General features: G+C 48.8%; 6 protein-coding genes across 6 annotated transcripts; 4 read left to right on the forward strand and 2 right to left on the reverse strand.

Annotated features, from left to right (window-relative positions):
• The first annotated feature begins 145 nt into the window (after positions 1–145).
• On the forward strand, positions 146–7098 carry FOMMEDRAFT_120032 (uncharacterized protein). The gene is made up of 4 exons (XM_007264530.1): positions 146–1221; positions 1280–1601; positions 1733–2970; positions 3040–7098. Exons 1-4 carry the CDS (start codon positions 534–536, stop codon positions 6756–6758), a joined length of 5967 nt encoding a protein of 1988 aa, XP_007264592.1. The 5' UTR covers positions 146–533; the 3' UTR covers positions 6759–7098.
• A 770-nt stretch (positions 7099–7868) lies between these two features.
• FOMMEDRAFT_27121 (uncharacterized protein) lies at positions 7869–9070 on the forward strand (the record flags this gene model as incomplete). Its single annotated transcript, XM_007264531.1, has 5 exons — positions 7869–7908; positions 7967–8120; positions 8173–8303; positions 8357–8658; positions 9053–9070. The coding sequence occupies 5 exons, from the start codon at positions 7869–7871 to the stop codon at positions 9068–9070; spliced, it is 645 nt and encodes a 214-aa protein (XP_007264593.1).
• A 207-nt stretch (positions 9071–9277) lies between these two features.
• On the forward strand, positions 9278–12843 carry FOMMEDRAFT_81173 (WD40 repeat-like protein; the record flags this gene model as incomplete). The annotated part of the gene is made up of 2 exons (XM_007264532.1): positions 9278–10738; positions 10792–12843. The coding sequence occupies 2 exons, from the start codon at positions 9278–9280 to the stop codon at positions 12841–12843; spliced, it is 3513 nt and encodes a 1170-aa protein (XP_007264594.1).
• A 1195-nt stretch (positions 12844–14038) lies between these two features.
• On the reverse strand, positions 14039–14989 carry FOMMEDRAFT_153938 (uncharacterized protein; the record flags this gene model as incomplete). Its single annotated transcript, XM_007264533.1, has 7 exons — positions 14039–14058; positions 14114–14252; positions 14319–14366; positions 14418–14503; positions 14569–14815; positions 14878–14915; positions 14965–14989. The coding sequence occupies 7 exons, from the start codon at positions 14987–14989 to the stop codon at positions 14039–14041; spliced, it is 603 nt and encodes a 200-aa protein (XP_007264595.1).
• A 120-nt stretch (positions 14990–15109) lies between these two features.
• FOMMEDRAFT_153939 (WD40 repeat-like protein) lies at positions 15110–20293 on the forward strand (the record flags this gene model as incomplete). The annotated part of the gene is made up of 10 exons (XM_007264534.1): positions 15110–15149; positions 15198–15351; positions 15405–15535; positions 15583–15884; positions 15937–15987; positions 16036–16234; positions 16284–16427; positions 16485–17974; positions 18025–20017; positions 20091–20293. 10 exons carry the CDS (start codon positions 15110–15112, stop codon positions 20291–20293), a joined length of 4707 nt encoding a protein of 1568 aa, XP_007264596.1.
• A 2640-nt stretch (positions 20294–22933) lies between these two features.
• FOMMEDRAFT_27124 (membrane transporter) lies at positions 22934–25007 on the reverse strand (the record flags this gene model as incomplete). The annotated part of the gene is made up of 10 exons (XM_007264535.1): positions 22934–23177; positions 23250–23576; positions 23635–23790; positions 23844–23966; positions 24031–24172; positions 24223–24349; positions 24370–24454; positions 24518–24707; positions 24764–24801; positions 24853–25007. 10 exons carry the CDS (start codon positions 25005–25007, stop codon positions 22934–22936), a joined length of 1587 nt encoding a protein of 528 aa, XP_007264597.1.
• Positions 25008–26786: the final 1779 nt, after the last annotated feature.

Below are 26786 nucleotides of genomic sequence, written 5' to 3' on the forward strand. Positions count from 1 at the left end.
CAAGAACCCGCTTGATGTACCCGCCCTTGCAGTCTTTCAATGCGCAGAACGCCCAGCAGCTCGTCGTCACCACCCAGCAGATCAACAACATCCAGTCCACCCAACACATCGTCCCTGCGAAGCGGAAGCGCGCATCCACCGCTGCCCCGGCCGCACACCAACAGCAACACCTCCAGCAGCTCGAGCAGCTCACTCAACAGCAGCAGTTGCAGCAGCAGGTCGTTCAAGTTGCCGGTGCACCGGGGCTCGCTCATCGCTCATACAGCGCATTCAACAACCAATGTCCTCCATCCCTGGCATTTTCTCCTCCAGCAACGACGCCCCAGAGGCCCTCGTCCGTCGGGATCACAACGACAACCACTCCAACTCCGACGCCAGCGACAACGACAACAACAACGACGACGACAAATTCTACTAATCACAATGGCTCTGCAAATGCAAACCCGGCGGCGACTAATGCATCCGGATCTGGCTCGAGCTCAGACGCCATCCACTGTATCTGTGGATACACCGACGACGACGGGTGGTCCATCATGTGCGATGAGTGCCAGCGCTGGTCCCACATGGTCTGCTTCGACATCAGCGTCGGCAAGGATCCAGACGAGTGGCGTTGCTGGGAGTGTCATCCTCGCCCTGTGAACGTCGAACGTGCGCGCGACCGTCAGGCCAGGCGAGTCGCAGCCCAGGCTCGATTGGGACCACTCGTCGGTAGTTCGAGGGCGGAGATGTTAGCAGCAGCACATGCACAAGCAGCGGCAGGAGTTGGGACGAATCAGAGGAGAAGGAGAGATAGACGGACAAGTTTAGCAGTGGCGCCGCCTGCCCCGCCGTTATCTGCTACACAATCTGGTGGAGGAGGGGATGTCGCCCAGGAGGACGAGCACGTTGATATCGAAGACGACTGGCGCACATCGTACGTGCATATAAATGAGGACATCATCCCACAGGCAGCGACTCGCACGAAATTGGGACTCGCAGCGCAGAATTGGAGGGGTGTTACGGCTCTGTCGCCTGACGAGTCATCAGAGACAGATTCGAGGACGAAAGTCGTACCCTTGCCGAATGGAAAAGACGACGTCGCAGCTGCTGTACGTCCACCGAGCTATGCACTGCAGACGACGGCACCGATTGCGAACGATGCGCTTATTGCACCGTTCTCCTCGACGATCATCCCGAGTGCCAAGTACCTTGCAGATCCGCTCAACGCATATGCACAGATGGGTGAGCATCACAAAGAGAAGGAAAAAAAACTGGATTGCCTGTTAACGCTTACATCTAGGTCTGCCAAAACCTCACGTCCATCTCGTCCCTCCACCACTATCCGTCGCACTCGACGCCCGTATGGCAGGCAACGAAACACGCTTCATCCGTTCTGGATGTCGTCCTAACGCTGTTCTACGACCCGTGTTGTGTCCCTCAAAACAGTCTGGTGAAGATAATGATCCTGGTTCAATCAAGTTTGCTGTTTATGCAGTGCGTGATCTCAAGGCTTCCGAGGAAGTTGTACTTGGTTGGGAATGGGATGACGGAGCTGTCGTGCACCAACTACCTGCGCTCATTGAAGAAGGTCTACGCTCAGGAGCTGGGCCAAGTAAAATGACGTGCGTTCACTATTTCACTTCCTCTGCATTTCACTTTTCACCGTTCACTTTTTTCTCTTTTCTCTTAAAATGTTCCATCTGACGACTTTTACTTTTCTTTTTTCGGATCACCGTCACCTTGATATTCTTAGACCTCACCATATCGAACGACTACGCTTACAGATGCAGAGCATAGTCGAGTCTCTCAAGTCTAGCTTCGTGACTTGCGCATGTGGGAGTGCAGCGAGCGACTGTGCTGTTAAACTGATGGAAGCGTTCGCTGAGGGGGAGTTTCCTTGGATGAATGGGTTTCGTGGGTTTCGTCCTCCCTCAACACGGGAGAAGTCCAAGTCGCCAAATCAGAGTCAGGCGACGGCTAACTCTAAATCAGCGCAAATGCAAAACAATGTCAATAACAACGCCCAAGCTCAGGCGGGTACATCAGCATCAGCATCACAACCTCATCATCAATATCACTCCCCATCACCCCCTCAATCACTTCCTCATCAACCTCATCAACAACAACATCAAAACGCCGGACAGTCTAAATCTCCACAACCACTCCCTATCCCAACTCCAACTCTATCGAATCGCCACCCGACGTCGTTTAGCGCTCTACAAGACTTGTCGAGGTACTCGAATGCGAAAGCACGTGCGAGATTATTGGGACCTCTTGTAGGGAAGGAGCGGGGGGTTAGGACGCGTGTTGTGGGTGGTGTTGAGTCTGGTGGGTTGGAAGGTGTGAGACAGGTGCATGGGGATCGGTGGGATCGGTTTGGTGAACTCGATGTCCGGCGGGAGGAGGGGAACGAACAGCAGGCACGAGAGGGACAGGTTGTACCCGAGGTGCGTGTGGAAAATGCTACGCCTGCGAAGAGGAAAGTCGTAGATTTGAAGGGGAAAGGAAAGGAGAAAGAGAGGGTGGTGCGTGGACCAAACGGTGTTGGACTCGGACTAGGTCTCGAGTTGCCAACTGGTTCTGTCCGAACCAGTTCTCCCTTGCGATCGTCTTTTCGTGGTGAAGACAGGGAGGGGGACACAGCAGGGCAGCAAGTGAGGGAGGTGAAAGAGGAACAGATGCCACCGAAGATGCGGAAACGATGGATTCAACAGAAGATGGAGACGTTGAGGAGTGAGAGTGCGGAAGCTCCTCCGACTGGTGGGAGTCCGAGGTCGGATGTCGCTGAACCCGAAGAGGCGACGAATGGGTTAGGACTTGAGGCCACGGCTGTGGATAAGGATGCGATGGAGGTAGATGAAGAGGTCCTTAGACGTGGACAAGACCTTGAGACGCCGAAGATGAAGGATGAGAGGTCGAGGTTGGTGTCGACGCCTCCTCCGCCGAGCTCGACTTCTCGACTACGTACGAATAGCATGGACGTCGATTTAGGTGCGTACCTTATTTATGTCTACCATGATGATATCACACTGTGTTGTTCACCGTGTCATTTCTTGCCAGATGCATACCACGTACCTCCACCAGCAACCTCAGCATCAGCACCTGCAGCTACTCAAACATCACCCAGACCCTCATTACACTCTATTCTCACCGCCCCTCCTCTACTTTCAGCATCAACAACAACAGCAACGTCGGGAATACACCTTCGAGCAACGAGTCAGCCTTACGACCAACCACAGCAGAGTCAGGCAAGGAAAGCATCTTCGTTATTCAGTCTATTAAACGACCACCCTGTCTCGCCTATCCATTCGACGAATAGGTATTTGGCGCAGGTTATGAATCCTGTGTCGATGGATCCTGTACCTTCGCCTTCGCCTACTACTGTGATTTCTATGGCTACGAAGGTTGAGGCTGGGGTTGAGGTGAATGTGAATGTGATGCCGAGGGAGGTGACGCCTGAGGTGAAAGTTGATGTGGAAGAGGAGGTTGTCGAGGATGTGCAACCCGCTCCTGAACTGGTGGAACCTCTTGAGCCTGAGCCTATGGTTGATACTCGGCAGCCTACGCCTGCACCTCCGCTCGAAGTGGAACCGCCGTCGAAAGAGGAACCAGAGCTCGAGCCCGAGGTTGAGGTCGAGGTTGAGGTTCAACCTCAACCTGCACGTTCCTCAACACCAGCGCCTGCACCCTCATCCGAACCCGTTATCGAATCCGTGCCTGTTGTCGAAGAGAGTACAGCTCAGGAAGGTGGTCGTCATGATGAAGATGAAGTAAAGAAGTCGGAATCGAGAAGTCTGACTCCTGAACTTTCATCAGCGTTACCTTCGTCACCCTCCACCCCGGCTGAACCTCAACGTGAGTCAGAAGAGCAGCAGGAACCAGAGCCAGAGCCAGAGTCAGCACGGTCGCTTTCGCCTGTACCTTCACCCCCACCTAGTCATGTACAACCTCCAGCGCCAGCTGCTTCTCAATCCCCAAACCTTCCTACAGAACGTCCTTCCATACCCGAACCCGAACCCGCGCCTCCTCCTTCCAATATTACTACCACTACCACTACTACTAATATTCGACGATCAGTAGAAGTGACTTCCCCAACTGTACCTGTACGTCGACTATCTGAGGCGCTTACGAAGCCGAGGAGTTTCACGAGGAGGCCGAGGTCGCAGGCGTTGTTACCGAGGTCGGAAAGTTCTGGGGAGCTTTCGGAGGTTGAGTCTGAGGAGGAGGCTGAAGGAGAGGTTTCTTCGAGGCTTCCTCAAACGACGACGACCACTGGAGCAGTGAATGAGGATGGTGTCGTGAATCATTCGCGTTCACGATCGAGTTCTCCAGCGGTTAGCGCGTCACTTTCTCCTTCTGGTGCGAAGGAGGAAGTGAAAGAGAAAGAAGCTTCTCCTGAACCAGAGCAAGCACCTGCATCTCCGGAACGCGAAGAGGTTGTAGAGGTTGTTAATGACGAGAGTGTGGATGTGGATGTAGATGTGGATCCGATAATGTTGTTCAAGGAGGAGTTGATGCAGGCTGAGCAAGAAAAGAAGGCGCAGTCCGAGGAGGTTAAAATTGCTTCGGACCCGGGAGTAATGGTGAATGACTCCCCTCACGTGCTGACGAAGGAGCGCTCTCGGTCTACTTCGGCGTCGGCATCAGCTGCAAAGGAGGATCAAGTTCAGCCGGATTTGGAGGATGTGAAAGAGGAGATGGAAGTTGATGTTGAGGTTCAGGTGAATACTGTTGTTGAGGACGCTGTTAAGCCTACAGCGGATGGTGATGTGGACGTTGAGATGTATGATGACGCTTCATCTGCACCTCTTTCTCCAGCGCCGTCTCCATCTCCAGCACCTGCAGAGGAGGTTGTAGAGGAAGTCATGCCTGCTGTGGAAGTGCAGACGCCCTCGTCACCTGCATCACCCACATCGCCAGTGGTGAAGTCTCCTTCTCTTGCTACGGACGAGGCTCTTCCACATTCGCAACCACCATCTCCGAAAATCTGGACGGAGCTGAAACCGGAACCGGATTCGCTAGAAGAGAAGCAGGCGGTTCTGGCGTCGCTTACTTCGACTTTGTTTCCTGAGGCCGCCCCTGCTCCCGTTCCTGTTCCCAACCCTGATCTAGCTACTACTACTGCTTCTGCTACCGCTGCGACATCGACATCGACGGACGAAGCGCGTGTCTCTGCAAGTCCTCAACTACCGTTACTCCGTGCACCTTCTCCAGCTGTTTCTGTTGGTTCTTCGTCTGCTCAGGCAAGGCCGACGCCTCCGCCCTTTGCTAGTACTTCTGATAACGAGCACGAGCATGAACACGAGCATGAACACGGGTCTGGATCCGATACCCACGTTCAAGGTACGGGAGCTGGTGGTGAACGTAGCACGCAGGTTTCCTCTGCGCGGCCTGAACCTCAGAAGGTCATTCGACGTTCGATGGCGGATTATAAACAGAGGAAGAAGAAGCAGAGGGAGGAAGAGGCTGCTGCGAAGGCTAAGTCTTTGGAATTAGCGAGTCCTGTAACACCTGTGTCCCCGTTGCCAATGCAGGAGTTACAGAAGGTGGCTGAGTCGGAGGTGAAGGTTGGTCATGCTGCACCCGAGTTGAGTAAAGTGCAGAATGGGATGGATGCGGAACGGAGTGGGAATGTGGATTTGCGGATGGAGGCGTCTCATAGTCCCGCAGCGAGTACGACCCAGCTCTCGCCTCAAGTGCCTGTGCAACTTCTGGGTGAGGATGCTTCGCGCCAAGACACAGTACCTAAGCGCGAGGCGGTTGAGGACCGCGTCGACTTGTTGCCGAGCCCCGTAACGAGTAGTAAAGAAGAGCGCGGCAAGGCTGGACTGTCATCACCGCACTCCCCGTCAAAAGAGCGCCCAACTACTCCGCAACCAGAAGACGGCGAAATTGCGAACACACCTGCGCCTCCGCCGACTCCACCGTCCAAACCTCGTGGAGAGGCAAAGTCGTCTACAGGCGCGGATTCTTCTGCAACCGCTCCTACGTCGACGTTCTCGAATCCACGAACGGCACGACTTGGTTCGGGTGGGATCGCTCCTCCGACTCAGCCACGATCGTTCCGAGATGGACGCGTCTTGAGTGCGTCACCTCCGCCGAGGTACAACCGCGAGCCGCCTCCTCCTCCTGCACCAGCTGGGAAGTCGAAGATCCCGCCTCCGTGGCCCTCGTCTCGTGACCGGCCCATACCAACCGGAGCTGGGACCGACAGCAGTAGCAGAACACCCACGACGCCGAAAGAAGCAGTACCTTTACCTTTGGACAGGAAGGCAGAGTCTATGTCCCCTGTCCGGCGCGCTTCGTCGTACGTACCTGGTCCACCTCCACCACCTTCGAAGTCAGGTCCGAGCACGACTTCGGGTCCGCCTCCTTCGAGTTCGGCTGCTTCGCCAACGATTGCAGGAGGGGCATCAGGACCGGGTGGGATGAGGGGCCCACCACCTAGTGGACCACGTGCGTTACGAGCAACATCTACAGGGATGAGCACAAGGACACAAGCACCACCACCACCGCCTCCTCGACTACCACTCGCAGAGCGCGTAGAGCGAGATCGGGGGGATCGCGATCGTGAGCGGGAAAGAGATCGAGATTGGGAGGATCGAGAACGGGCTCGAGATAGGGTGCATGACCGGGAGCGGGAAAGTGAGAGAGATAGGAGAGAGAGGGAGAGGGAGAGAGATAGAGTGGATAGAGCGGATAAGTATTCGCCGCCTCCTCCGTTGCCTTCTCGGGGACGAATGGGTCGGGGCCGGTATTGGGCACGTGGAAGGAGATGATGATTGAGAAGAAACTTCGCCGTTCGTTTCGTTATTTTCTTTCATATGAGTTTCTGTGTGTTGGGTTTGTTTGGTTCGTTTTTTCGTTTGTTTGTTTTTTCTTTATTCTTCTTGTTGTTCGTACATGTGTCCGTGTCCGTTTAGGAAGATATGGAGATATGGAGATATATATTTCTGTAACCCCCTTACATGTATTTTTCGTATTCCACATAAATTTACTTTCGTCTTTCGTCTTTCGTCTTCGAATCTTTTCGTCTTACTTTTTGTCTCCTCTTCTTCATCTTTTTTCTGTTTTAAAATTGTTTGTCATTCGTCGTTCGTAACTCATACCCTGACGGTCATTTTTTCTTCTCATTATTTTCTTTCTCTCTTCATTTTTTACTTTTTCTTTACTTTTTCATGTTGTTTTAGCTAAATGGTTATTGACTATCAAATGTTTCATGGTTAGCAGTCCAAGTGTTATGTTGAGAAGGTCATCGACTTTAGAATTGATTTAAATTGATGTATACTTAGAGAATATAAGACAGACAGTGTTTGTTTGTCATGTAAGACCTTGAAGGAGCTGTCCTGACTCGGGTAATAGTTGCCTCCTAATGTGCCTTTTTTTTTCAAAGGTGATGAATGTACAAGCAGAAAAGGCAAGAATGGTGAATCTGAACAGTGGAATTGAAATAGCTGAGCTGACATAATTTACAATTACGTTTAGCTCTCATTCATCAGCACGACTGTTTTTATAACCAACCTGCCACTGTACCACTCTCTCACCGACAATATTCAAGAGCTGTCCTCCTATTGAGTCATACCCTAAACATCTATGTCCAATTTTGATTTTTTTTCATGCAGCAGAATGTCTTGCTCTGCATTGCTATGCTGCAACTCTCTAGCTCATGTTATCTCCTGCCTCGGAGGTCCAACTGACACTTTGTGTAAATGAGCGTCAATCATCCTTCCATTTGATGAGGGTTACACAAAAGGAATCGAAGCATCAGGCATGTGGAGAACTCATGATTGATGCTCTGTTTATGTCCACCTATGAGCAATCGAGGAGCCTGCTTAAAATCAGAGGTCCATCGATTAGCTGGAGGCAGTCGCCATACCTTCCCCATCTTCATGGCCTCTACCTCCACGTCCACGAATTTGGCCTTAACAGGTTCGATTTTTTATTATTTTAAATCTTTTGTTTTACTCGCCATACTGACACTCGTCAGTCATCCGTGCCTCCGACGTGAAGTGGCAGTCTGCCTTTCGGAGCAAACTACCAAATCTGTATGTTCAGATTGAGGTCAACAATGATAGGAGACAAACACAGACTATCAAGAAGGCCCTAGCCCCTGAGTGGAACGAAAGTTTCTCATTCACACAGTATGTAAATTTTTTACTTCATTTAAGTGTCTTTTCACATTGCACAATGTAGTCTATCCATAGGCCAAGGGACAGAGTTTAAACTTCGACTCAAGCACGATTCGTCACGTTGGGGAGACAAATGCTTGGGCAAGGTCGACGTCGAGCTAGATGACTTATTGAACAGGTATGCTGGCGACAAAGGTGCGTAGATCAGTTTGCTATTAAGTTTCTTATACGTTGATTATGAATTCCAGAAGCAGAGCTTCGTCTTAAGTTGCCTAGCGATTCAGCAACGTCGGAGACTGCTGCTGTTCTTCATTTACGCTTAGAGGCTGTGGATGAAATGACAAGCGTTGGCCGCAATGTGGATACCACAAAGCATGTAGTCCAGAAGAACAGTATCTCGAGCTCAGCAGTGGCTTCAGATTCGATTGTTCTTGAAATGGTCAAAGCTGGTGAAGATCATGTTGCTGCATACACTGATTTGTATCAGTCTGTTGGAGAACTCGTCTCGAAGTTGGACATCTTCATTGATATTATTGACAAACTATCCGAGGTAAGATTCACTGGTCACGATAGTCATCTATTATTGATGAGAAGCGCTAGGTTCATCCATACATCAATTTTGCATGGCAGGTTGTGTCGGCACTGTACAAGGTATGCGAAACGGTTGCTAGCTGACATTTCTGACTGTCTTCTTCAGACCATTAGCCAACAGTTCAAGGTCGACAAGAAAGTTGTTGAACTCGTGCATGTCATGGAGGATGCCTTCGATTTCGTTCGCGAAGCGGACTTCCTTCGTAGCGAGACACAATATCTCGAGGCAACCATGATCGAGCTCCTTAAGCAGACCGACGAATGTTGTCTTTTCGTTCAAGAATATGCACGACATTCATTTTCAGGTGTGTCCAATATTCCCATGTCACTCGTAGGAATCTCATTCTGCATAGGACGAATGCTTAAGATAGACATGGATGGAAAAGTTGATGAATTCATACAGTCCTTGCATCTACTCAAGCAATCGATTGGTTCGGGCGCTATGATTTACACAGGTTTTATATCATCCAGGATATCTTCCAAAATTGACAACTTATGTATGTACTCCATCTGTACAATTAAATTATGGATCTCACTTATGTCGACCAGACTTATTGGGCCGGCTACAGCCAGAAAGGATGGATGCATTTAACCGACCTCAATGCCTCCCCGGAACGCGAACGGAAATCGTGAATCAGGTAGTGGAATGGGTATTGTCAGATTCTGACAAGAAGGTGTTTTGGCTACACGGTGTGGCAGGATCTGGCAAGAGCACAGTCAGCACAACCATCGCAGAACACTTCCGTGGCATATCTCGTCTTGGTGCCCATCTGTTTTTTGAACGCGGGAAGAGTGACCCTAGCTCTGTCATACGTACACTCGCTTACAAACTCGCTTCATTTGACTCTTCAGTGGCAAAATCCGTAGTCGGAGCCATTGAGCAAGACGACAGCATCGCTGAGGCCCCTTCAGCAACCCAAATTAAGAGCCTTCTCCTTGGTCCTCTTGCTGCTGCTGCGGGCTCTATGCAAGGACCAGTTGTCATTGTCCTTGATGCTCTAGATGAATGTGGGGAGGAGAGAACAAGGTGCCAGTTGCTGGAGAGCTTGCAGAGAGGACTCCCAGAGCTCCCAAAGAATTTTCGGTTTCTGATCACGAGCAGGAAAGAGCCAGACATTGACCATGCGTTATCTTCACGACCCGACCGCATTCTTGCCGCCGAACTAGAACATGACTCGGTAACCTGTAGGGATGACGTGCTTCAATACCTTGACCAGGCGATGCGCAACGTGTTCGTGCTTAGGAGGTTACCGATTCCAGATAATTGGCAGTCAAGAATGGACGACCTTGCTTCGGCAGCAGCAGGACTGTTCATCTGGGCGTCGACAGCAGTGAAACTAGTAGATTGCGATAATCCGGCCCCGAGGCTAGACAAACTAGTTTCCAAATCGCAGCATCTCTCGGGTCTTGAGCAACTGTATGCCTCGGTGCTTACAAATTCAGGCATTTCGTTCGGCGATGAATCGTCCAAGGCACGCTTCCAAAAAGTCCTCGGCCTTATTCTCCTCAGCAAGACCCAACTTTCTGATAATATTATCGACCTGCTTCTTGGATTTCCGCGCGACGAGCCATCTCACCTTATCCTCTCACATTTACAATCCGTACTTGTGTATATTCCGGGAGCACCTATCCGCTTTTGTCATACGTCCTTCCGCGACTATTTGTTGGCACCAGGGCGCGAGAGTGACGACTGGTTCATTGATCTCGAGTCTCAGAAGAGCTTTGCCGCAATGCGATGTTTCGATATCATGAGGAGCATGCTCCGCTTCAACATCTGCAACATACAGTCATCGTATACCCGTAATGATCAGGATCCCGGCCTTCCAGATCGTATCAAGGCAAACATTCCTCCGTACTTGGAGTATGTGTGTCTCTTCTGGAGCCAACACTTACTCGAGGCTCCATTCTCACTCGCGTTGCTAGACAAGCTATCGGAGTTCCTTAATAAACGTTTGCTCTACTGGCTTGAGGTGATGAGCCTCTTAGGAAAGGTCAACATTGCTAGTCCGGCATTTCTTTATGTCATAAATTGGATCTTGGTGAGTATGTAGATGTACTGTTGGAGCTGAAATTAACGTTGCCCATTCACCAGTTGCATAATCCGGAACTACTGACACTCCTCAGAGATGTGCGCAGACTGATTACACGATTCGCACTACCCATTTCCCAATCAACACCCCATGTATATGCCTCTTTCCTTCTTTTTGCATCAAGGGAGTCGAAATTTATAGCACGTTACTTGAAGCCAGATCTACCTATTGTACAAGTAGAGCAGATTGGTGTAAAGCAGCGGTCGCCGCTCTTGAAGGTGCTCATGGGTCATACAGCCTGGGTCCAATCTGTTATTTTCTCACCCGACGGTACTCATGTTGCCTCCGGCTCCAGTGATGGTATGATTCGAATTTGGGATGCTGAAAGTGGGCGAGTCATTTTCGGCTCATTTGAAGGGCACAAAGGGTACGTAGAGTCTATTGCCTTCTCGCTTGACGGTGTGCGCGTCGTTTCCGGATCCGACGATAAGACAATAAGGATCTGGGACGTTGAGGGCGGGCAGATGACTTCTAGGCTTATGGAAGGACATGATAGTGTGGTCTTGTCAGTTGCATTCTCACCGGGTGGTACGTGTGTTGCCTCTGGATCAGCAGACAAGACTGTCATGGTCTTGGATGTTGAGAGCAGACAGGCCATCAAGCGTTTCGAGGGGCATGCACATATTGTGTTTGATGTTGCATCCTCTCCCGACGGGAAGCGCATCGTCTCTGGTTCAGCTGACAGGACAATTCGAATATGGGAAATTGGGAGTGGGCAGACCGCCTGTAGCCCTCTTGAAGGTCACACGGGCGGTGTCAGGTCAGTCACCTTCTCTCGTGACGGTACACGCATTGCATCAGGCTCTGAGGACAACACGATTCGAATCTGGGACGCCGAGAGTGGTGATTGTATTTCCATGCCTTTTGCAGGACATACCCATTCAGTCACTTCCGTCACTTTCTCGCCCGACGGCAAACGTGTCGTCTCTGGTTCTTGGGACATGACAGTTCGAATATGGGACGTTGAAAGCGGGCAGGTCGTTTCTGGGCCTTTTACAGGGCACACTTTTCTCGTATCGTCCGTTGCATTCTCTCCTGACAGTACCCGCGTTGTCTCAGGCTCCTACGACTCGACGATTCGAATCTGGGACGCGGAAAGCGTACGGGCCGTTTCTGGGGATTTCAAAGGGCATACAGGTGCAGTATGTTGTATTGCTTTTTCGCCTGATGGCAAACGTGTTTTGTCCGGGTCACATGATACTACGATTCGAATTTGGGACACTGAAAGTGGAAACACTGTCTCTGGACCTTTCAAAGGACACTCACGCCGGGTCATTTCTGTCACCTTCTCGCCGGATGGAACGCATGTTGCGTCTGGCTCCGAAGATTGTACGATCCGCGTGTGGGACGCAGAAAGTGGAAATGTCGTTTCCGGTCGTTTCAAAGAGCATATGTCACATGTCAGGTCTGCCTGCTTCTCGCCAGACGGGACACGCGTTGTGTCCGGCTCCGAGGACGCAACACTCCAAATCTGGGATGTCAAAAGCGGACAGACGATTTCCGGTCCCTTCGGAGGGCATACAGGCGATGTTTACTCCGTTGCTTTCTCGCCTGATGGGAGGCATGTTGTCTCTGGTTCCAGCGACAAAACAATTATAGTCTGGGATGTCGAAAGTGGCGGAATCATTGCTGGACCCATGAAAGGACACACAGATGAGGTTCGGTCAGTGGCTTTCTCACCCGACGGCACACGTGTCGTGTCCGGTTCTGGTGACGGAGCCATTTTGATCTGGAATGTTGAGAATGGCCAGGTCGTGGTTGGTCCTTTGGAAGGACATACAAACGGTGTTTGGTCAGTTGCCTTCTCTCCTGATGGAGCACGCATCGTCTCGGATTCTGCTGACTGCACGATCCGAGTCTGGGATTCTGAGAGCGGACAAGCTATCTTTGCACCTTTTGAAAGCCATACGTTATCCGTCTCGTCCGTCGCATTCTCACCGGATGGTAAACGCGTCGCCTCTGGCTCGTATGATCGTACAATCAGAATGTGGAATGTAGAAGGTGTGTTGAGAACTTCCTTGCTCGGCAGTCAATATCTGACACCGTATCCCTGACTTTCTTCTCAATATAGATCCCGTCTTTGACTGGACAATGGACACAGACGGATGGATACATGGACACAAAGGAGAGTTGCTCGTGTGGGTTCCGCCTGACCTGCGGACCACGCTTTGGCGTCCTCAAAATACCGCAGTATTCAGTTGTGCATTCTCGACAAAGTTAGACTTTACGAATGCTGCTCTTGGCGAACAGTGGCAGGAATGCTTCGAACCACCTCAATGATAACACCATCTTGTTTCTCACCCGAAGTGACTTGTCATCACTAGTCTCACAAGACCTTTACTCACTGCTTCTTATAGAGTATAATATAACAAATGTTGCTGTGTACGCTCGAATTAACAACAGCAATCTAACCTTGTAACTTCTATACATTTGGGTGCAATGTATAGTGTATTTGCAGTATTCTGCACCCCACTTTGCCGGACAATAATCTGAACAAAATATATACATATGGCATGGAGAGTTCCGTTGTGCTTAATCAATCAGAAACACTAAGTTGAGAACTAAAAACCTTCCCAGTTTAGTCTGACCAGCTCATCTCATACGCGTCTCTTCTCCAGCTGTATCTGTTGGTTCTTTGTCTGTTCAGACCAGGCTGACACTTCCGCTATTTGCTAATGCTTCTGATACCGAATACAAGCATGAATCTTGATGCCCATATTTAAAGTCGGGGAGCTGGTGGGGAGTGTAGTACACCGGTCTCCTCTGTACAGCCTGAACTGCAAAAGATCCAGTGCTTGATGTGGATTATAAGCAGGGAAAGAAGAAGCGGAGGGAGGAAGAGGCTGTTACAAATCTTGTACTGGCGAGTCCTTTTACACCTGTGTTGCTGCTGCCAGTGGCTAAGTCCTCTGGGACAAAGAAGGCATCTTTGTCGAACACTGCTCAGGTTGTACCAGAGTTGAGTCGAGTGCAGAATAGGGTGGATGCAGAACAGAGTGGGAGTGTAGATACTAGTATACAGATGGAAGTGTCTCATAGACTCTCAGCAAGTACGACCCGGCTCTCACCTCAAGTCCCCTGTACAACTTCTAGATGAGGAGACTTTGCACTATGATACGTAACCGAAGTGCAAGGTAGTCAAGGATAGCATCGACTTATTGCCAAGTCCCATAACAAGTAGCAAAGCACAGCGTTCAGAAGGTAAGGCTGAGCTGTCATCACTACAGTCCTTATTTATTTTATTATTAGCTAAAGAGTGTCCAACCACTCTACAATCAGAAGATAGCAAAATTGTAAACACACATGCACATCTGTTGACCCCACCATCAAAACCTTGTGGAGAGGCAAAGTCTTCAACGAGCACTTTGCATGCCTCTGTGTCTGCCCCAATGTTGATGTTCTCGAATCCACAATCGGCAAGGCTCGGTTCAGGTGGAATCACTCTGTGTTGAGTGTGTCGCCTCTGGCAAGGCACGCTAGCAATCGCGAGCCACTGCCTCCTACACCAACTGGGAAGTCAGATACCAACCTCTGTGGCAGTCGTCTCGTAGCCAGCCCATGCCAACTGGGGCTGGTGCTGATGGTAGTACCAGAATGCTTACATCACAGAAAGTAACTTTGCATTTACCCTTAGACAAGGAGGCAGAATAGCACCAGGACCAGGTGGAATGAGAGGTCCTCCACCGAGTGGAACGCGTGTGTTACGAGCGACGTCTATGGGGATGAGAACGAGGACGTAACATCAACCTCTGCCTTCTCAACTACCATTTGCTGAGCACATAGAGCAGGATTGGTGTGAGCAGGATAGAGATTGAGATTGAGAGAATTGAGAACAACGTCGAGACACAGTGCATGGAAGGCAACGAGAGCGGGAGAGGGATAGAGAGAGAGCGGATAGTTATTTACCGCCTCTGTTGCCTCCTCAGGGACGAACGAGCCGGGCCGGTATTTGGCACGTGGAAGGAGATCGCCGTTCGTTATTTTCGGGAAATGTGTGTATTTAAGATATACGTTCAAGTTCACTTCCTTTATGCAGCACAATGTCTTGCCCTACCATAATACAATGCTACTACAACTCTCCAGCTTACGTGTTGTCTCCTCCCATACATCCGACCGACCTCGAGTGCTGCTTTTGTAAATGAGCGTCAATCATCCTTCCATTCAATGAAGGTTACACAAAAGGAATCGAACATCAGGCATGTGCGGAGCTCATCATGATCGGTGCTCTGTTTATACCCACCTATGAGCAATCGAGGAGCCTGCTTAAAAGCAGAGGTCCATCGATAACCTGGAGGCAGTCACCATACTTTTCCTCCTTCCATGGCCTCCACCTCTACAGCCACGAATTTGGCCTTAACAGGTTCGATCTTTATGTTCGTCTTACTCGCTATACTGATACACTCGCCAGTCATCCGTGCCTCCGACGTGAAGTGGCAGTCTACCTTTCGCAGCAAACTGCCAAATCTGTATGTTGAGATCGAGTTCAACAATAATAGGAGACGAACACCGACTATCAAGGAGACCATAGCCCCTGAATGGAATAAACAATTCTCAATTACACAGTATGCAAACTTTTTACTTCATTTAAGTGTCTTTTTCCCATTGTGCAATACAGTTTATCCACAGGCCAAGGGACGGAGTTGCAATTTCGACTCAAGCACGATTCGTCACGTTGGGGAGACAAATGCTTGGGCAAGGTCGACGTTGAGCTAGATGACCTATTAGACAGGTGTGCTGACGGCAAAGGTGCGTAGACCGATTGCTATCAAGTTTTTACTAAATATAAATGCCAGATGTGGACCTTCGCCTTGACGTGCCTTGTGGCTCGGTGTCGACAGAAATCATTGCGGTCCTCCATCTACGACTAGAGTTCGTCGATTCGATGGCAGGTGGCAGCCTTAACATTGACGCTGCCGAACATGCGATCCAACAGAGTGGAATTTCGACTTCAGCGGCTGCTTCCGAGTCTGGTCCTGTTACGGCTGCCAATGCCACCATCGATCACTTTGCAGGGCACGCCGACCTGTACAAGTCTGTGGGAGCCCTCATCTCAAAACTGGATGTGTTTGTTCGCGCTATGGACACATTATCGCAAGTTGGCCCAATTCGTTTCGTGTATTATCCTAATAGTTGCTAAGAAGAGCTAGATTCACCCGTATGCCAACTTTGCCTGGCAGCTGGTCTCTGCTCTGTACAAGGTGCGTCTAGAAGCGCAGCGTCCGACTCAAAATTGATGTTATCCACAGACCGTCAAGCAGCAGTTTGAAGTTGACAAGAAAGTCGTCGAGCTTGTACACGCTATGAGGGATGCATTTGATTTCGTAGAACAAGCCAGTTCACTCCGAGAAAAGACAAAAAGGTTCAAGACTACGATACTTCAACTGTTGAAACAAACCAACGAGTGCTCTCTCTTTATTCAAGAATACGCACGTCACAAGTTTGCAAGTAAGACCAATCCTCACATGATGGTTACAGTCGCCTTATCGCATGTCAGGGCGTATGACCAGGCTAAACACTGATACGACCGTTGACGGATACATAAAGGCTCTCGAGGCGCTCAGGACATCAATTAATTCAGAAACAATCATGAATATTGCGTTTGTCTCGTCGCGGATCTCTTCAAAAGTCGATGCACTTTGTGCGTATTCTCGTTTCTCGTTTCAGTTTATGCATTCGGCTGAGTCGAAAACACTAGTTCTGAAGGGTCGACTCAATCCGGACGAGGCGAGCACATTTGACCGACCACAATGCCTTCCCGGAACGCGCGAAACTATTCTTCACGAGATCGTGGAGTGGGTAGCATCGGGTTCAGATCAAAATGTGCTTTGGTTGTACGGTGTTGCAGGATGTGGCAAGAGCACAGTCAGCGCGACGATTGCGGAACTCTTCCGCGTCATATCTCGTCTCGGTGCCCATCTTTTCTTTCAACGAGGGAAGAGTGAGCCCAGCTCCGTCATCCGCACACTTGCTTACAAGCTCGCCTCATTTGACTCCTCAATTGCCAATCACGTCATCGAGGCGATTGAGGAAGATAGCGATATTGCTCAGGCTTCAGGGACTGTCCAATTTGAGAAACTTATCAATGTCCCTCTTGTTCATGCTAGAGAGGCCATGCCGGGACCAGTCGTCATTGTCCTCGACGCACTAGATGAATGTGGGACAGAGAAGAGTCGACAAGGCTTACTAGAACTGTTCCGAGAAGGACTGGGCATTCTTCCGAAGAATTTCCGATTTCTCATCACGAGTAGGAAGGAGATGGACATCGATCGAGTGCTGAATTCCCAGCCCGAATGCATTCGCGCTGTTGAGCTGGAACACGATTCGACGACCTGCAAGGACGACGTGCGTTGGTATATAGATCACGAGATGCGTAAGGTATTCACGAAGAATCTGCTGACGATCACGGATGATTGGGAATGGAAAATGGACCGTCTTGGAGATGCGGCTGGTGGATTGTTCGTATGGGCTTCAACTGGGGTGAAATTGGTGGATTGTGTCGACCCGGCAGAGAAACTGAAGGAACTGACAGTAAAGTCAAAAAGCCTGTCTGGACTCGACCAACTATATGGCTCTGTTCTGAAAGGCTCGAACATCCCGTTTGGCGACGAAGTGTCTAAGATCCGATTTTCACAGATTCTCGGTTTGATCCTACTTGGAAAGGTCCCGTTGTCCGACACTACAATCGACAAGCTTCTTGAGTATTCGGATGATAGACCATCACGCCTTATTCTCTCTCGCCTACAATCTGTGTTCGTATACAGTCCTGGAGCTCCCATCCGCTTTTGCCATACTTCCTTCCGCGACTACCTAATAACACCTGGGCACGAACGTGACCCGTGGTTCATCGATGTCGAGTGTCAACAGAAGATGCTTGCTTCGCGATGTTTTGATGTCATGAGGGACATGCTACGGTTCAACATCTGCGACATACAGTCATCGTACATTCCTAACGAGAAGATCCCTGACCTTCCGGATCGTGTCAAGGCGAACATTCCTCCTCACTTGCAGTATGCGTGTCTCTTCTGGAGCCAACACCTATGCGAAGCTCGATTCTCACACACGTTACTAGGCAAGCTGTCAGAGCTTCTCGATGAACATCTACTCTATTGGCTCGAGGTGATGACCCTCTTGAAACAGGTCAACGTCACTGGTCCAGCATTTCATCGTGCCATGAATTGGGTCTCGGTGAGTATGAAGGTGCATTATTAGAGCCGAAACTTATGCTGTCTATTTAGTCTCATGATGCCAACATTCTATCATTCCTCAGAGATGCACGCAGAATGGTCACTCGACTTTCACTACCCATTTCGCAGTCAACGCCTCATATTTATGTATCTGCGCTTCTGTTTGCATCGAGGGAGTCAAAGTTTATAGCACGTTACTTGAAGCCTGATCTATCTATTGTACAAGTAGAGCAGATGGGCAAGAAGCAGCAATCACCACTCTTGAAGGAGCTCACAGGGAATGGGGGAATCCTCTCTGTTGCACTCCCGGCCGATGGTACTCGTGTCGCCTCTGGTTCCTGGGATAATACAGTCCAAATATGGGATGCTGAAAGTGGACGCGTCATTTTTGGCCCATTTGAAGGGCACGAAGAGGACGTACACTCTGTCGCTTTCTCGCCCGACGGCGTGCGCGTTGTTTCCGGATCCCGTGATAAGTCAATAAGGATCTGGGACGTTGAGAGCGGGCAGATGATTCATGGGCCTATGAAAGGACATGATGACGAGGTCCTTTCGGTTGCATTCTCGCCGGATGGTAAGCGTGTCGCCTCTGGATCGGCCGACAAGACTGTCATGGTCTGGTACGTTGAGAGCGGACAGGCCATCAAGCGTTTCAAAGGGCATGAAGACACTGTGCGTTCTGTTGCGTTCTCTCCAGACGGAACTCGCGTTGCCTCTGGTTCAGCAGATGACACTATACGAATATGGGATATCGAGAGTGGACAGACCGTTTGTAGCGCTCTTGAAGGTCATTCAAGCATTGTCACGTCAGTCGCCTTCTCTCATGATGGTACACGCATCGTCTCAGGCTCGTGGGACTACACATTTCGAATCTGGGACGCTGAGAGTGGTGATTGTATTTCCAAGCCTTTTGAAGGACATACGCAGTCTGTGACTTCCGTCGCTTTCTCGCCCGACGGTAAACGCGTCGTCTCTGGTTCGCATGACAAGACAGTTCGAATATGGGATGTTGAAAGTGGGCAGGTCGTTTCCGGGCCTTTTACAGGTCACAGTCACTACGTATCGTCCGTTGCATTCTCTCCCGATGGTACTCGCGTCGTCTCAGGCTCATGGGACAGCACGATCCGAATCTGGGACGCAGAAAGCGTACAGGCTGTTTCTGGAGATTTCGAAGGACATATCGATGGAGTAAATTCAGTTGCATTCTCGCCCAATGGCAAACGTGTCGTGTCTGGATCTGCTGATAGTACGATTCGAATCTGGGACGCCGAAAGTGGACGCATGGTCTTTGGGCCTTTCGAAGGGCACTCATGGGGCGTCAGCTCTGTCGCGTTCTCACCGGATGGAAGACGTGTTGCATCTGGTTCTGGTGATCAGACGATCCGCTTGTGGGACGCTGAAAGTGGAAATGTCGTTTCTGGACCTTTCGAAGGACACGAAGACTGGGTCACGTCTGTCTGCTTCTTGCCAGACGGATCACGCGTTGTGTCTGGCTCCTATGACAAAACGCTTCGAATCTGGGACGTCGAGAGCGGAAAGGCGATTCCCGGTCCTTTCGAAGGGCATACAGACCATGTTTACTCTATTGCCGTCTCTCCCGATGGGAGACGCGTGGTCTCTGGTTCCAAGGATAAGACAATCATAGTCTGGGACGTCGAAAGTGGCGAAATCATTTCCGGGCCCTTGAAAGGACATACAGATGAGGTCCGGTCAGTGGCTTTCTCACCCGACGGCACATGTGTCGCTTCTGGTTCTGGTGACGGAACAATTTTGATCTGGAATGTTGAGAATGGACAGGTTGTATCTGGGCCTTTCGAAGGGCATACAGGTTGTGTTTGGTCGGTTGCCTTCTCTCCCGACGGATCTCGTGTCGTCTCAGGTTCCTTTGACTCAATCCGTGTCTGGGACACAGAGAGTGGACAAGCCGTATTTGCGCCTTTTGAAAGCCATACGTTAGCTGTCTTGTTTATCGCATTCTCGCCGGATGGAAGACGCATCGTCTCTGGCTCCTTTGATTGTGCAATCAGGATGTGGAATGTAGAAGGTGTGACGACAACTTCCTTTTTAATCAGTAGTCAATGTCTGGTGTCCTTCCTCTGACTTTGTTCTCAATACAGATCCCATCTTTGACTGGACAATGGACGTAGATGGATGGATACATGGACGCAATGGAGAGTTACTTGTGTGGATTCCGCTTGATCTGTGGACCGCGCTCTGGCGTCCTCAAAATACTGCAGTGTTCAATTGTGCAATGAAATTGGACTTTTCGAATGCCGCTCTTGGTGAACGGTGGCAGGAATGCTTTGAAGCACCTCAATGATAATGCCATCTCATCCCACATTCGAAGTGACTTGTCATCACTAGTCTCACTCACAAGAACTTTACTCGCTGTTTCTTGTAGAATAGAATAAATATTGCCGTGTAATACGCTCGAATTAAGCACATCAATGCAATTTTGTAGCTTCCATACATTCAGATGCAATGTATGACGTATATCTGCAATATTCTACACCCTATCTACCTTGCTAGACAGTAAAGAGAACAGAATGTATGCATACTGAACACACTTGCATGGGCACTACCGAGGATATTGTCTTACACAGAAACTGAGGCTATCGTGAGGTTTTTCCGTGTTACTTAGCCTCTTTCAAAGAAACCTCAAGTGCATATAGAATACATTGTTCACAAGTATTGTAGTGGAGATAGGAAGAGTGTAATTTCCCTGATGTGGAATAGAGCCTACATATATTCATGCCATCCCGTTTTGCATTTTTTTGCAATCAACGAACTTATGGCATCCCAGTATTATATTCATGATGGTAAGAAACCCTTAATGTGTTAAGTATTACTTGTAGAACCTCTATTTTTGCCATGTTATTATTACAATTGTACCTGTGCAAGTGGACTCACTATCTTGCAAATTAACAGATACATCTGCAGCAAGAACAGTTTTAAGGGTATACCAGTTAGTCCTGGATACACGACATTTGCTGGATTTCAAGTATGCATCTAGTTAAACACCACAAAAGTTGGACCGGGACTGTGTAAAAAAAGCATCTTCTAATAGAAACAGAAAATACGCGGATCGATAACGCCAGCGCGTTTAGCAAAGAAATCATCGCCTTCTTGGATGTGGCGCTGTATTGTCTCACAATACGTTGCAATTGGGTAGTCGAGTTCATGAATATTGTCCCATATCTTCAAAACCTTCCAACGCGAATCCAGCATGGTACATAATGCTTTGGCACATTCACCTAGATCTCCAACGATGGAGTAGTCGCAGAAACGTAGGTCGCATAGGTTGGGGCATACAATTCGGTCGTGTGTATCACGAGTACAACGAGTCCGACCTGTGCTGCTTGGTATGGAAAGAAGCTCGAACAGCTGTGCTGAAATACTGCCAAAGTTGCTTCCGAGTACCTGAAGCTGAGGAAGGAGAGGGAGAATACACAATAACGTAGTTGCATTTGCACAGTTGCCAACGAGCGACAGTTCGACTAACGGAGGTAAGGACCGTTGAACAAAGGCCGAGATATTTCCGCCGCCATTTTCTGCACTGCCATCGCGATACATCTCTGAGTAAGCAAGTCCTTGCAAGTCAGGAAGGGTCAAGTCATCAATTATCGGGCGTGAATGAATCTGAGCTAGTGAGAGGAGCTGGAAATTATGCTGGACGGCGGGACGGTCTTCATCGTTAGCCATATCGTGTTTCTTAGAAGGGTAATCAATCCGGAGCTTCTTCATATTTGGTGCTGCCTCGATTAACCTTCGGCACTGCTGTATTGTTAAACGTCCCCTTAAATCGAGATGAACCTCTCTTGCGGACGGATACATCGTATTATCTCCTATTTCAAGGGTAAAACGGCCGCAGAGATTTAGATACTCAAGTCTCGAAGATTGCGCGAGATCGATGCCTCCATTGTCATCGAATGTTCCGTCTTCTATGGTGTAGAGGCGAAGCGAGGTTAACATTGGCATATCTGTTAACTTTATACCCGTAAAGCTAGGTGATGTTCTGAAGCTCCAGTCAAAGTCGACATTTCCCCAATGCCACTGGTGAGAAAGCAACATTAAGACAACACGTTCGCAAGCTTCACTGTTCTCTGAGAGTGCATCCTTTCCGAGACAACATCTGAGCGAGAAATTGAGTGCTGCCCCGTTAGACCGGCGAAGCCATGCATCGAAAATCTCGATAAACCTTTTCTCTGCGCCCCCGCTGTAGGAGTAGCGCAGGTACGTCCAAAGAACGCCGAGTGACAGAGACGCATTGCGCCATTGCCGGCAAACGCTTGAAATTGTAATGGGTACACGAGGACGTTTTCGTATTTGCGACGGCCGTATTTACTGTAATACACGTCGAGGACACACTGGTGGAAGATGTTGCCGAGCGTTTCTAGTGGGAGGGAGTTGACGCCCATGAAGTACAAGTGCGTTTGCGGATTAGCCTCGTGTGCCGAATGATGATGGCACTTAATTAATATTGACGATTGAAATGAGCCTCTTTATCTGGCTGTCGAGAACGAAGTGTAACTAGTTCCTGGACTGTTGAGGGTGAGAGGAGGAACTCCGCTCCAAACCCTGCTTTCTGTGTGTATTATGTAATCTACGCACTGAGTTGCAACGGGTGCATTTATAATTGTAATGCATTCTTGTGGAATATTGAAAAGCGAACAAAAAGAAATACAGTAGATACCAGTCCATCATCCAGAAATTAAGATGATACATATGTAGATGCAAAAAAAGAAAGAATGCCGACGGAAAATCATCTTCCCATTCTTACTTAAGATTCTTACACCTCGCGACACAGACTACAAGATGGGAGGGCATATGCCTACGATCACCTTTAATCCTCTCGTCTCTCGTCTAAAGTGTATAAGCAGGGGGCAGTCTTTAGTTGATGCATTTCGGACCCAATCAACCGCCCGCCGCTTCTGCCGCCGCCGCTCTCAAGTTGACGAAATCACAGAACGTAGCGGAATTCGCGGTTCTGACGGTCCGTAAGATCGAGGAAGGCCCTGTCAACTTTCTTCTCGATAATTTCACCACCCTCATCCGTGATCTTGACCCAAACGTCATCGTACGTGTCGTCCGGAGGTTCGCGGTCGCGTCTCTTGTTCTCTTTATTAAGCATATAGCGCTGTAGTAGGAGAAGTAGAGCGGCTGTCGTGTAACAAATGGAAATGACTGCCCACGGGACGTGGTAACTATGAATTCACAGAAATCAAGTTGTCGTGAGCAACAAAATACAACGGAGTCAAGAGAAGCAGCCGGCATACCGAGGCGCAAATTGATCTGCCCACATCTGTGGGCCAATGGAATTCCCAACTGAGTCTATGATGAATATTACAGCGTTCATGGTAATGCGTTTGGTGTGTCCCGCCGTAGTCTGCATAACCCATGAATATCCAAGTGGGGTTCCCACCCCACATACGCCAACAATGTACTCGCTTATCAGTAGCCCGACCTTGTTCGACCAGGGAAGCGTGCTAACGAGGATTGATCCGATCACCGAGGGTATATAGTACGAGGCCCCGACGTACGCGATGCTGTTGAAATAAGTCGCGAGAGCCACTCCCGACAGAGCCGAAGCAATCTTAATTCCTCTGGATTTGCATATAGTATCAGAAAGGTGAAGAATTTCTAATTGAAACGGAACCGTACCCAGTAACGCAACTTAACAATGTAGTCTGCAATTCGGTGAACCCGAAAGACTTGATGATGAGGCTGTTCTGGTTTGACAGGGAATTGGGAATATTACGAATTCCAGCGTGAAGAGCAAATATCCATGTCTTTGGGTCGACGAGGCACTCGATCATCCTAAAAACGACGTTGGCTGAGGCAGAAAGTGGGGCGAGCGAAAGTGTGCTCACTGCTCTTTCTTGAAGTGTTTATTCTCAATACCTGCTTGATTGGCTTTGATGCGATTCACAGCTATCACGCGTTCTTCCGGAGTTAGGAACCATGCTGTCGCCGGCGAATCTGGAAAGAAGAGCCTTCACCAATGATACCGGCATAAATCAGGATGGTTTTCAGTGCCACGAAGCAATGCCGTCTCACCAATAGCAGACCGCGATGACAATGGTTATTATTCCGCACATGATCATCAACCATTTCCAAGGCTCAAAGGTCAGCGTCTTGATGTGCAGCGCTCCGAAGGCGAGAAAGCCAATCGTAATGTCCGCAATGCCGATCATCAAGTCTATAGGCTATGTGAGAGACGAGCGTTCGAACACAGACGTCGGGACGTACACCAACAGCCAATACGGAGAGTTATTTCTCTGCGTGTATAGAACATAGCACTGACAATCATAAACCCGGGGGTCAGACATGCTTCACACGCGCCGAGCTGAACGTCAATTTTCAGGATGAAGTCTTTCTGGAAATGGTAAGACTCACGATGAGGCGAACAGCAAAGAGTCCACCGAAGTTTTTGCAGGCTGCATGAAGACATAAAATAACGCCCCAAATGAAAATATTCGCACTTATTTTCAACGATATAGATTAGCTTGGTGGAACAATTTAAGCGCTTCAAAGCCTAACTTACCTCAACCATTTGCCGACAGGGAAACGTTGAAGTGCGAGGTTCTGCGGATATTGGAAGACCAGGTAACTGAGATAGAAAATCGTGCTGAGCCAATTGTATTGTGTTGCGTTTAGATGCGTGCTTGTCTTGAGGCCGAGGACTGCAGAACTGCCCAGCGTAGTCTTATCCATGTAGGTAACCCAATAGACAACTATGGTATACAAGCCGTGGGCCTCAATAGATATCAGGTTCTTGATATGTACATACCACACATAAGAGGGAGAATATGTCTGTCAACTTTACGCCTACAGGTGACGTTAGCTTTTCAGGCGGTATTCAGTATGCTCGTTACGCACCGAACTCTAGCGGCCTCCTCCGGGTCAATCGCGTCCTGGATTGAGAACTGGGCGTTTTCATCGACCTCACTGACATCTGCAGTAGCATGATGGTGTTTATCATCGTCAAAAGCTTCTTTGTCACTTAATGACGAGGTCTTAGTCGAAGATCTCATACTTGGGGGCTGTCAGTTTTTTAACGACGTTGCGCGGTGCACACGTTGATAAAAGGGAGGTCCAGCTGTATAGATTGGTAATGCTCGTAATCATTCAGTCCGTGTAACATGCTGGAACCACTAGTAGCAGGATCCCCGGGTTTGCGGTGCGGACGTAGCGGGAACGCGTCTTTCCTGCAAGGTATTGTCGGCGCATCTAGAATTCGCGGAAGTCTACCACGAAGGCTCCGCAGTGGTTCTGACTCGGACCATCTGACCTATAAAACTTTCTTTCATTCGTCCATGCCGATTATCTGATGCAGGCTTTGCCATCCTGATGGGCGGCACCTTATAGAGTGACAACATTAAACATGTAGCGTGCCGGCCGGATTGCAGCATGAACTTGTGGCCCTCATGTGAGCATTGTTTAGGGCCTAAGATAGCCGGCAGTAGAAGAGGATGGCTGAATGGTTTTCGAGTTCGACTTCTTACCCAATTGCATCATAAGAATGGTTCTGTTTACAGGGCGTAGGCCCTAGAATGGATGGGGTTTTCCATGGATCCATACCGCGGTAAGGAAACTCTCACGGTAACCGTACCGCGGTAAGGATTCCCACGGTTACCGTGGTTTACTGCGTGTCCACCGATGCTGAGGGAAAAAAAATACTCTAACCGAAGACACTCATTTGAACTCATTACTTTGCTACATCTTACTCCAATACATACTCTAAGCCTAAAAAAAATGTCTCAAAGCTATTCTTCTCTATCTCCTACTGGTATCTATACTCAGTTTTATTATAATTGTACTAGAGTTCTGGTTTCTACCCCTAGTGCTTCTTCTCTCACACCATCCATGCTATCAGCACATTAAGCTGAATTTCATAAATGTTCAGCAGAAGCACCAGCCCCAGCAGCTATTCTATTAGCTCCAAAAAGGAAGAGGAAGGCTACTGGTTCAGTGTATGACATGACAGATGAGGAGGTTTAGGATATGAATAATGAGGAAATACTTGGTATGCTTTCTTCCTTTCTTCCTTTCTATCTTTTTTCTTGCTCTGTATTGTAGTTCTTTTATTAGTAATGCAGATTATATTATTCTAAATGTATATGTGTTAATATTGGTCAAATAATAATAACTTCTTATATATTCAGCTCCCTACTGTGTTAAATGGACTTCTCTAGCATATTAGCACTATAACATTTCTGTCAGACATGTTGAGCATAATAGAATGAGGAAAATCTTCTTTATCTTCAATTGTATGTATGGCAGTCCAAACCACCAAGAAATCAAGCATGTATGAATGGGTACAAAGAATAGTACATTACTACTCCTTAATTCTACTATTGCCTGTACTAATTCAAGAGGTCATACAACAAATGCTACCCAACCACCTATTATTTATTCTGAAGCTGCTCATTGTACTCTCATTACTCTTTACTGTGCAAAAAGCAACCAGCCCTTCAATTTTGTGAAGGATTACTATTATGTACTTGAAGTTGTAATACTCTAACCTAGTGTATCTTTACTGAGCCCTAACACTGTTTCAAGCAACATTAAAGCCATTTATACTAGCTTGTCAATTCAAGTAAGGAACTACTTCAAGGTAAGTACAAATATACTTTTTTCCTTCTACATCTAATTAAATACATTTAGAATTGTGTAAGAAATGTGTATCTTACAATTAATGGTTGGACTGTACTAATAAGTACTTCTTATCTTAGAGTTGTAGTTATCTGGTCTGATTCTGGGAAGGTGCATCAAGCAATCCTTGAATTTATTCAGTGAGTATTATTTGATTG

The sequence above is a fragment of the Fomitiporia mediterranea genome (genome assembly GCF_000271605.1).
Source record: "Fomitiporia mediterranea MF3/22 unplaced genomic scaffold FOMMEscaffold_4, whole genome shotgun sequence".
NCBI lineage: Eukaryota > Fungi > Basidiomycota > Agaricomycetes > Hymenochaetales > Hymenochaetaceae > Fomitiporia > Fomitiporia mediterranea.